Source organism: Dermacentor andersoni, chromosome 2 (assembly GCF_023375885.2).
Source record: "Dermacentor andersoni chromosome 2, qqDerAnde1_hic_scaffold, whole genome shotgun sequence".
Classification (NCBI taxonomy): domain Eukaryota; kingdom Metazoa; phylum Arthropoda; class Arachnida; order Ixodida; family Ixodidae; genus Dermacentor; species Dermacentor andersoni.
The window spans coordinates 198,688,849-198,700,082 of record NC_092815.1 but is presented as its reverse complement, the minus strand read 5'-3'; the positions used below and the strand labels follow the sequence as shown (position 1 = coordinate 198,700,082).

At 43.1% G+C, this 11,234-nt stretch overlaps 1 protein-coding gene across 1 annotated transcript in view; it reads left to right on the top strand.

Annotated features, from left to right (window-relative positions):
- Positions 1-1,965: 1,965 nt before the first annotated feature.
- The window catches only part of LOC129387180 (serine/threonine-protein kinase haspin-like), a 56,943-nt gene continuing 47,674 nt past the window's right edge, over positions 1,966-11,234 (top strand). Inside the window, exons 1-3 of the mRNA XM_055075920.1 lie at positions 1,966-2,034; positions 2,615-2,706; positions 7,454-7,527. Of these exons, the coding sequence (XP_054931895.1) occupies positions 1,976-2,034; positions 2,615-2,706; positions 7,454-7,527 (225 nt within the window). The 5' untranslated portion in view covers positions 1,966-1,975. The remainder of the gene's footprint in view (positions 2,035-2,614; positions 2,707-7,453; positions 7,528-11,234) is intronic.

Here is an 11,234-nt window from a genome sequence, read left to right as displayed (position 1 = left end):
AGCATGCGTGGCTGCGACTAATATTATACGCACTTAACCTGTGATCACTAACTGCGCATAAAGCACGCCGGATATTTTTAAAGTTTTTTTTTTGTGCACTTTGTCCCTCTGTCCCTCTTTCTTTCGTCTCCTGGTAGATGTCGGCATCATGACGCACAGCATACTTGGCACCCCTCGTCGTACAATATTTAGAACAGATTTAACAGATGCGGATTAGGAGCTTTTGTTGTGGCCAATGTATATTATAGTGGCGGGGTGCCAATGTTTGGCGGCGGTCACGTTCATTTCGTGTTTGTGGTTGTGGCATGCTAAGTGTGTACCTAAGTTATGTTATCTCTTGTATCGTAGGCCATGGTACTATGCGTTTGTAGCAGAATAATACGCTGGTACGCATTCACAAGTAAGGACCAACGGCACGCAGGAGGTCATATCCTAACGCGACTACCACGTGAAGGCACTCTCGCGAAGGAACATTCTAATAATGGCCTAACTAATGAGATTTACTCGTGTACTTTGTGAAAAGCAGCGCGACTTGTCATACTGATGGACCGTAGAAGCCCAGGAACAGTGCTAGCCCCTACGTTTTTTTTTTGTCCGTCGGTCTTTCAAGACACAGTGCTTGGCATGATGCCCGCAGATAGTCCCGCAGGCGGTAGCCCTTATATAAATGGCTTTTATGAAGACTGAGTCTTTTGCGCAGTTTGTTGTAATCAATTTTACATCATCACCGAATGAGAGTTGGGAGCTGAAGATAATGCTTTGATAATTCATCGATGGCACTTTTTTCTATGCCGATGTCATTCATTTGTAAGGTTCGTAAGTATCCGAAATTTAAGCGAATTTCAAGCACTTTGTGTTATGCCTATTAATTTCCATTTTCCACCTGTTGCACCATTCAGTTAGTTCTCAATCGCATTTTATTTTAATATTATCTATTTTTCTGGTGCTTTTTATAGATGGCAGTATTGCTTGCAAAGATGAGTATTAACGAAGTGGTGCAACTGATTTGTCATTGAGGTATAGTAATAAAGGGGGCCGAACACTGGACCTCGTCGCTCCCCTGATAATCGTCGAACAAAGTTGGATAAGTCATTGGGAAACTTAACTGCTCGAGAACGGTTCGACAGAAAATGTCTCATGCGAATTTTAACCTTTCATGAAGCTCAACGGCGCCGATTTTTTTAATAAGAAGCATTTATTACGTGCTTTATTGAGTGTTATCGAGAACACATCGAGCGTACCCCCAGTGGAGAACACAACCGGTGATTATTGCTTCTTCGCCCGTGGTCTTACGCGTGGCGTTCTGCAGTGGAGTGGACGGCTGTGTCAAGCTGCACGAGAGCGGAGTGTACTCGGAGGTGTTCCGCACGAGCGGCAGCCGCGGCACCGCCGTGCTGAAGGTTCTGCACCCCGTCTATTTGCGCGAACATTGGCCGGAGTTGCTCACCGAAGTGCGCGTAGCAAGGCAAGCACATCGATTGTTCTGCTCACTCGTTTACGCAGCCATATACTTTCACAAAGGGTTGACGTTCACTCTGAAACGATCTCACACGGGCACTGATGCACTCCTTTTATAGGTAAAGTACAGTCTATGTTTCAGGACTCTAACGTGTATCCTAATCGCAAGGTTAGGTACATTTTCGGAGTTATAAGGAAAATAAAGCTACGTCGATTTTGATGTCGCAAGAGATAAACCTGGAGGCAGAAAAAGAAATAACTTGCGCACCCAGAAGTAATTGGCTCTTCAGAAGTATGCTTTATAAATGCGTCTTCGTAAGAATCGTACGACACTGACGACTCTATGTTAAGGCGAAATGTTCCGCGTCAATTGAGCCAATTTCATGTATTAAACGAATTATAAAGAATAAGCTATGCCTACAGTTCTCATGGCCCCAGTGATTTTCATACTGTATTGCGGTCTGCACAGGAGTCTGGTCTTATGTGCTAATATGCTGGTGCGCGCTTTTCCAGAATAATGCGGAAAATGAGCATGAACGTCGACAACAACACCGGGGGATTTTCGGAGCTGCGAGCGTAAGGACGCTGCATGTATTTTCTTAGCTTTCGTTGCTAACTATAGGAAGCGAACAATACGGCGAAATAAGTTGCTGCCATTGTTGATACAGAAACAATGGAGACCACTAAGCTAAAACGGTTCTAGGCAAATTCATGTAGCGTACCAGTCAGTGAACATTAGGCTTCCCACTGTAAAATGTATGTATGTATGTATGTATGTATGTATGTATGTATGTATGTATGTATGTATGTATGTATGTATGTATGTATGTATGTATGCATGTATGTATGCATGCATGTATGCATGCATGTATGTATGTATGTATGTATGTATGTATGTATGTATGTATGTATGTAAGTATGTATGTATGTATGTATGTATGTATGCTTGTATGTATGTATGTAGACAACATACGGGGAATTATTTCTACTAGGGAAATACATATATATATACATATATATATATATATATATATATATATATATATATATATATATATATATATATATATATATATATATATATATATATATATAGCAGCGCGGGTTGTGTTGCGATATCGTTTATGACAAGTTTCCGTGCAATTCTTGTTTTCAGAGTGTACGGCGTATGGGACATGTACCCAAGCATGATGCGGAACGCCTGCATCAACTATCACAGCCGCAAGAAAGCCTCACTCTTCACCGATGGTACGCAGACACAGTATCCGATAGCATATTGTCATCCACGTCCCAAATATGTATACCGACAAGTGAAGGTCTCTAATTTTTCCTTTTCTACTTTTATGCCCCAACCACACCTAGGCTTAGCACTCGGTCTCGCTGTACTCATAATTCCTTCTGTCACTTAACTCTGTGCCATCTTTTGCTGCCTAAATTTGTTTCTCTTGTGTAACTTTTCATGCTTACTTAATTAAAAATAAAACCTTATCTACAAGTGTGTGAAGCATAACATCAGCAAAAAATTACTATATTGGTAAACTTTGCGAAAATTGGGCGGTTCATCGCTTGTTACGTCATCTTTATCTTACGTTTTAAGTTTGCTAGCTTGAAAGCTTGGTCTTCGTAGGTTAGCACAGACAAAACGAAAAGATTAAGTAATTTTTACTTTCAACACAGCATGTAACCTGGATCTGAGGTAATGCAAGGCTTAGTCAAGTACACTGCAACGAGGGTTTTTTGTGGGAAATTGTATTTTGGCTTCAGGTATGCCCTTGCCGAGCTACATTGCTAAATGCATTTGTTTGACGCTCCTAGTTGGTGGGTACCAATAAGGAAGTATTGCTATCTGCAGTATTGCCGGTTTTAGTGTTCAAATCATGGGCTAGACTTGGAAGTTTTTAAGCTAAATAGTTAATCACAAACTTGTGCGTTGTCACCAGCCGGATTTATACTTTGATCTTGCACTATGTAGTATGAAATCAGTGGGAAAGAAAAGAACAGGCAGACGAATGGTGCACGAATCATGCAATTCATTCATCTGTCCGAGTCTTGTCGTACTATATAGCGCAAGATGAAAGTATGGGCTGCCGTGACTTGGCCCTTTTTCTCCCCCCTTCAAACCAGCAAGGTGCACAACACTTACCTAAGCTCAGGAAGGATGGCTTCAGCGGAAATTCAGCAATTTAGGTTTGTGTTCTATTTCCAGAAAGGCTGCTTTTCTAAAAAAGAGTATGTTTGCTTTTCAAAGGCACTAATAAGGCACCGATACGGGCTCCTCGAAAGAAAAGTCTCGCAATTGAAGGAAAATCCGTCCTTGTCGGGTACTCGAACCCGGGACCACCGCCTTTCCGGGGCAGCCACTCTACCATCTGAGCTAACCAAGCGGCTAGCAGATGGCCGGGCGAAGTCGAATTCGTCAACAACTCGCAGCAAAGGGAAGAGTTTGACGATATAGTTCTGCGGAAACCCGTAAGGTGGAGAGAAATAATAAATTAAGGGAAAATGGGACATCCACCGAATTGTGTGGAGGCCACCTTGCTGAATTACGCAAAACACCCCCCCTTCATATCGAGAACATGCTTCGCATATATTTTCAAAATATAGTGTCGTGTCACCGTCAGCAAACTTCGCTTCGGTATACTATGCTACGAATTGATATTTATACATATTCACATGAGTAGGGTTAATATCTTCGCTGTAGTTGCGCTGACGCGATTCTCAAGCATTCTGCACTGCGTAATACGCACGTTCTCTAGCACCCTCTCCAAGTGAACTTATTCAGTGAATGTATTCCTATTTATTATTGCAATACGTTCATCAGATCGTATGATTCCTCCGCTCCCACTGCGCCCATCAGATAGGGCACTGCAATGTTTGCGTCAGTGCACAATTCAATTATTTCTTTATTATTGGTACGTTTAGAAACATCAACAAGCTCTACGTGTGGCTCAGGGCGTCATATATTTGCAGGGTTATATAAACGCCCTTTTTACTTCCGAAACCCTCCTTGCTTTACAGGTACAGATAATTCTTTGCGACAGTCAGCCCCAATGAGGAGAAGAAGTGCTTGCTTAATAAATAGAAATTCAATGAAGACAGAAGGTTACAGGAGGATTGAGTTTTTGTGATGAAGAGTGGTATATGAAGAAATGTGCTTTGAGCAAATGTTTCGACAAGGTGACTTATCCTCATCAGGGCAACAACTGCTTCTCCTTCAATTGCATCTAGTCTTTCAGGGCAGCATTTGCTGCCCTGAAGAAGGCAAGATACAATTGCTGAAGAAGAAGTTGGTGCCCTGACCGAATTAAGTCTTGTTGAGAAGAGGTTGGCTGGAAAGACATCTCTTATGTGATCACTGTTCATTGCTACAATGGTAGCAAATCAGAAAGTGATGTTTCTAAAATCATACTGTATTGTTCAGAACTCATATTACAAGAAATAAAAAATTGGATTTAGTATAAATTATAGCGTAAGACGTACTAAGAGTGCTGAAATAACAAATATAAGACGATTTGAACACGTATACAGTTATTTTACATTCATTTCGACGCTTCCATGAGATATGATGATTATTACACAGTAAAACTGCCCATTAGGAAACGGAAATTCGAAAGCACTGCCAACATGATTTGATGACAATAATGGTCACATGGTTACTGGGACGAGCTCCGCCCGCAAATAAATATATAATATGGGAGATGGTGACCGGAACTATATTGACACGTGTACTTGTCTTTATCGGGCGACACGTTTCACCGCCTAACAAATGTTATCGCACAGCGCAGGACACGTCTCCATGCATCGGAAGTCTCTGGAATGTTATCGGTCATTCCATCCGCTGTCTGTGACCGAACCTTGTGTAATCTGATTGCATGTGTGCGCGACGCGAATAATGTAGAACTTCGTGGAAGGCACGCGGCTCCCAGCGATTACTCTGGATCATACGACGACTGATGTGTAAAAGCCGACGCGCTTGACATGCTCATCAGATTTTCGACGATCGCTGAGTGTATTCGCCGCTATCGTTCTTTGAGTGTAGCCTGCTTTTCAGGCCACAAGATAGCCCAATAAAAGGTTTTGCTTCCATCTTCACCGTCACTACCACGTGACAATATGAATCTGCCACAGGACAAGAAAGCGCATCTTAAGATGCTTAAGGATTTTGAATATTTTGACACCATGTAGCCAATTTTAAAATATAATTTTTCTATGGCACCTGCTAATAGGTTGGATTAAACTTTCCCTATGTTTAGAAAATATGGCAAAGGGCTTTTTGTTACGCACGGGCTTGTTAAGAATGACAACTCGCTGTCTTATACTTTTCTGAACACCTCTGCTCACTCTACAGTTCGCGCTCACGCAAGGAGATTTCGCCGCTTTACTCGGCCCAAAAGAAGCTTGTCTAGACCCCTGTAGCCTTCATATGCCTTCAGGCGGCGTTCGTGAGGCCTTCTTTTCATATGGTGCTGAACTACTTCAACGAACAGGTTGCAGGAGCTACGTTGCGCCGAGAGTTCTTGGTAATAATAGTTCAGGCCCTTCATAGAAAAGTGAAGGGCAAGCACGATTCTGAGCAGCTAGGGCAAAAAAAAAAATACTGCAGGTCGTTGCTTTTGCACACAAAGCGACCGACAACCGGAAGAAAGTGGTTAACAGGCTCAATGTACCTATTGTTTTGTCGGTAACATGGAATCTATCTTGCTGTCGAAATTTGGCTACGGTATCTAACACGGAATTTAGCGCCGTGAAATCTGTTCATGTGTGGGAAGGAGCATGCAAAGGAGCATATTGCCTTGGCCGTTCTTTTGGTTTATGATGTCCCGCCGATTGCTGCTGGGGATATATTGGCGAAGGAAGACACTGCACTAGCGATAGTGCAAGAGAGAAGAAGCCAGGGGTAAATTGCCGCAAATTACCCTATGAATCGTGGTTTATGCATGTATGAACCAAGCATTTTGAACATCTGGATAGGCGGCAAAAGGAAACATGCCTGGGAAGGTGAGGTAATGTGGCATATTACATTCTAAATGCGACGTTTGTCTCAGCGACAAGTTTGTGGATCTGCGCAGCAGTGGACCCTTTTGGTATGTTATAATAAGTATGCTTTCTCGCAATTTCTTTACGGTGGACTGCCTGCGTTGCGCTATTGTGGTAGGGAACTTGGCATGCAGCTTTCTCCTGAGAAGGTGAACATGTCTTCACAGAATCAACTTAGTTGCGAGTTGCGCGCTTTGCTGTCGCCTTCTTATTCCATATTGTTTCGCGTCATACTACAGCATAACAAGTATGAATCAACTAGTCAAGCAACAAGCAGGGACACATAATACTAGTGATACCAAAACTGATTATTCATGCCCTGTATTTTATTGAAGTATAAGCATGTATAGGTAGTTCGCCGAAATTCTCGTTCCTTACAAAATTTTAGAGTGAGAGGTGTGCCCTAGTCACCGTATATGAAAATGCGCCTGTGGCTGCACTTTCTTTAAATTGTTTTGTTTTCCTGATATGAGCACTAGTTGCCAGCGTAGCATTCATTTGGTACGGAATTAAATGCAATGCAACGAAGCACTTGTCTCCTCTACTCCATTTTCTTTGCCCTTCTCTTGGGTGTAAACAGAGCTATGAATTTGTAACCAATGTTCGTGCCATCATTCCTGCTTTCTTTGTCAGGGAGCTGATTGCATCCATAGCTCACCCATGACAATGAAAGAAGCGCGAGCGAAATGCAGTCTGCTATATATTCAACTGCATAAACTGAAGTAACCTCGCTCCATGAAATTGACACATGTTATCAAATATGCTGTGAACAGCGAGAAATAGAAATGGCACGCAGATAAAACAGCTAACCTTCCTATTTCTTCCAGGCATTTACTAAACATACCAATACTGATTTTATGTATTCTACGATTGCTATGACGATATTTGCAACATCAAGCATATAGGAGGAATAAAAGTCAATGCGCAAAATATAATTTTTATGAGTATTTTTTTGCAGAGAGATGGTACGCCTCGAGGCCTTACCTTGTCATGTACATGTCCTACGCCGGGAAGCCACTGAGCAAGGTTCAGGTACGACACATATACGAATGAGCCGTAGCTGAAAATGTCGTGGTGCGGTCACACCTTTTTGTAATATATTGCACTACCACATAGTAATGCAGGGCGAGTCAGCTAAAAGTTCTGGTGGTTTAATTTAGAGATGACTAAAAAACATTTTATGGTTAAGAAGACCCAAGAAAATAACACCTGCAGTGTATTGCTCATTTTTGGCTTTGTTGAATACGAAAAAAGCGATGTCAATGTCTTCGGAAATATAAGTACTTTATCCTTTAGGAGTTTTCTTGCTCATTAATCATATCTGTTGCATAGTAAGAAGTGAAAGCCCTTAAAGGCTCTGGCAGGATAGCTAGACAAAATACAGGAGTCTGGAAAGAAAAAGAGAGAAAAGACATTACAGAATAGGTAAACAACCAATGCAGTATAGATAGAAAAAGATAATTTCGATACATACATTTATTAACGCGCATGCAGAGTAGACTTTCTGTAGAAGGCCTATATTAGGTATTATCAATTTTTGATCATCACCTAATAACAGAACGCGCAGCGTGGGATGTAACATAGAAAAGCCGCTAACAGAGCTGAATATGCAGCTGTATGTATTGACGTTCTGATGCTGGCGCACCTGCCGTTACTCTTCTGAGAGCATGATTTGCAGCACTTTCATGGCATGGCCTACCGAGTCTGCCAACAACGTGGTCTGTATTACAGACTACGCTGAGACTTTATAACTTCCGTAGAACTCGTTTTATGGCGAAACACCAGAATTATCGACGGGTTTATTTTGTATGCCTGCGAATTGTGTCGGTAGTTTAGTATTCAGCCATACAGTGCTATGTTTGAGTAGACATGGTAATAATTTTAAACGTCTGGAATACTTTAGGCCCCGTGACAAGAATAAAAGTGTTCCTTATGTTAGCCACTTTAACATCAAACTGGTTAAGCTCATCAAGAGCGCTAGCAAAATATAAACGACTGAAGCTCACCGAGGAAAGGTTGAAAGCTCTGTCTGGAAAGAATCTTGGACAAGAGGAAGAAATTGTAATGAAAATATGTCGAAATTTTTTCATTATTATTTAATTATCTATAATGCGTATATCTGCTGAGAAAACAATCCGTAATATAACATTCCACTGCACAATATTTTTCGGCCTAGCATGAGGATTCTGGGATTTTTCTTCATTCGCGTTGGAGCCTTATTTCTGTTTTTTTCGTCTTGTTGTTGCTATTATAAATGCTTTGAAATTAACATTAACCAACTCATCTGCCTAGAATTATATTGACCAACAGCTGGTGACCATAAAGCTCGGGTACTAGAGCGAACGTTTAGACGAGGAGGCTAAGTGAGGAGGCTCAAACAAAAAAAAAAAGAAAACCTGTTGCGCAAGCGTTGGCTCAAGTTGTCGTGAAGTCCGCTTCTCAAAATGTTGGCTCCATGATGACGATTCCTTTGTTGGCCACTATTGATTGCTTTAAAGTCAACTACGGCGATTTTTTAACCATGTCAAGGTAATGGATTGTTCAGGTCCCCGAGACCACTTTGTGAGGCATACGGTAGCCGAATTGCACCTCAAATTAGAAAATAAATTCAAATAAGCAAAAAAACTCAAGAACGAAACCGGAACCTGACCAAACAACCGAGCGAACGCCTTCGTGTGTACCCAGCGGGGCAGGCGCGCAAGGCACGCCGGTCTCGCCCGCTGGGCGAAAACCGGCCAAGAGCAGACGCTCATTTGATTCGTTACCACGCTGCACCTTTGGTACCATGTCCTCAGATGGCAGTATGAGCTATACCAGGGGCCCTATAACCTAAAACTATTCCAATATATTTTTATTTCATTCTCCTGACGTCAAATTTGCGTAACCGCCGACGCGAGCATCGGACGGTCACCTGCAAGGTTATCTGAACAGACCAATCAAACGCTCTCCTCGTTCATAGAAGGTCACATTTGTTTCCTTGAAAAACAAATAACATTGACTACACTGAGCGGCTAGTCTTATCTAATTGGCTAACAAGAGGCGAGTAGCACGCTCAAGTGGAGAGGGATTCGATGGGGCCGAGCAACTGCACTAAAAATCGATAACCGGATGAAAGAGGTGGTGCCAGCGCCTGCGATTGGTCCGCTTTCACTTACTTGGCTTGAGGTTGCTGGCCGAAAATCGCGGCAGCGTGCAACGGAAGCTTACGAATGCCGCTAAAACGGAACCTCAGCAAAGAAGAGTTGGCAGAACGAGGTCGTAAAGGTGCCGAAAGAGCTCGAAAACGTTATGCGGCCACCCAAAAAGTTTTATTATACGCAAATAAACCCATGCTCTCCGGCAGGTGCGAGTAGCCAGTGCCTGAGCGATCGGCGGAAGCCATCTTTTATTCATTTCGGAACGGCGCAGCTTGTGGCGATACAGAAGAAAATTCAGTTTTGTTCAGCATATTAGGGCATGTTTAACTCGTGCACGCCACTTAGACGTGGTGAATTCTCGCAGGTTTTGTGACGTCGCGTGACAGGCAGGTGAAGCGGGTGCAGCCCTAAAACTTTTGACCAATAGCCGAGGTCTAACTGCGAAAAGGCGTCGAATCTGAAATAACTATTTTTCTTTTGTTCGGTCCAATCATGCAAAGTAAGTGTGCACGCATCATAAGAAATGGGGAGCTATAGCGGTTTCCGTGACGTTGCGCGACAGACAGGCGAAGTGGGGGTGTTCCAAAAAAGTTTTTGACCAATCGTGGAGGCCTGATTGCTGAATTGGAATAGAAAAGTTTGGAATAGTTTTACAATATAGCGCCCCACCTCCTCGGATTTGTCAAACAGCGACAGCGGCGAATGAGGGGAATACTGCAGCACTGAATCGCCGTTCGCGTTCGATCCGCCAACACGGCTGCCAGCTGCTGGCCCACCGCAGCACGTCCCGCTCCAATGTGAAGAACAAGGGTAAGAATTAGCTTCGAGTGTAATGTGACTGTTCCGAAATCACTCATGCCATCGCGACGCTGTTACAGGGGCACTTGCGGCGAATGCCAGACCGTCCTTAGGGACGAGCAGATATGCTGCCGTGAAATCCCAGCTATTCGGCGCCTTCCCAGTACCGACCAGCGGATCTGGATCGCACAACATCGCCTGTTCCCTTTGTTGTGTTTGGATGGGGAGCTGATTGAGGTAAACCGGCGGAAACTGCATTTCGATAATCCGACGTACCTAGAGCACGCTGACAGAAACAGGTGAGTAATGAATTACATATATTTGGTTACTAAATTGTGCGTCGTTTTTTTCTCTTTTTTAACGTTTAAAATGGCAGTGACTTCACACGTGCACCGGCAAAATAGCACCACGTGAAACGTGACTTTAACGCTTGCCCACGCTTACGCTCGTTGAGATGGGGCGTGCAGCATGCTGCTCGCGGCTACCTGAATCACGCGCTCGCCCAGACGCGAGAACGCACTTCTAGGATAGCAGCGGTGGAAGAGCTAGAAGTAAAGCAATTACGTAGACGTCCTGATAATATCAGTCTCCCGCTTAATTAAACAGCCGAATTGCCGGTTTTGCTGCAATGTATGAATATAAATGAGCTCTTCGCGAATTTTGTTTCGAATTTGGCGTTATGGTTTAACGCGGAAGTATATTTAATTAAACAATACTGTTTTCACCTACATGGGTGAGGCACGTAAGAGTTATGTCCGGCGCCCTGTCCTTTATTTTTGCACAGACAGAATTGTAACGGCATTG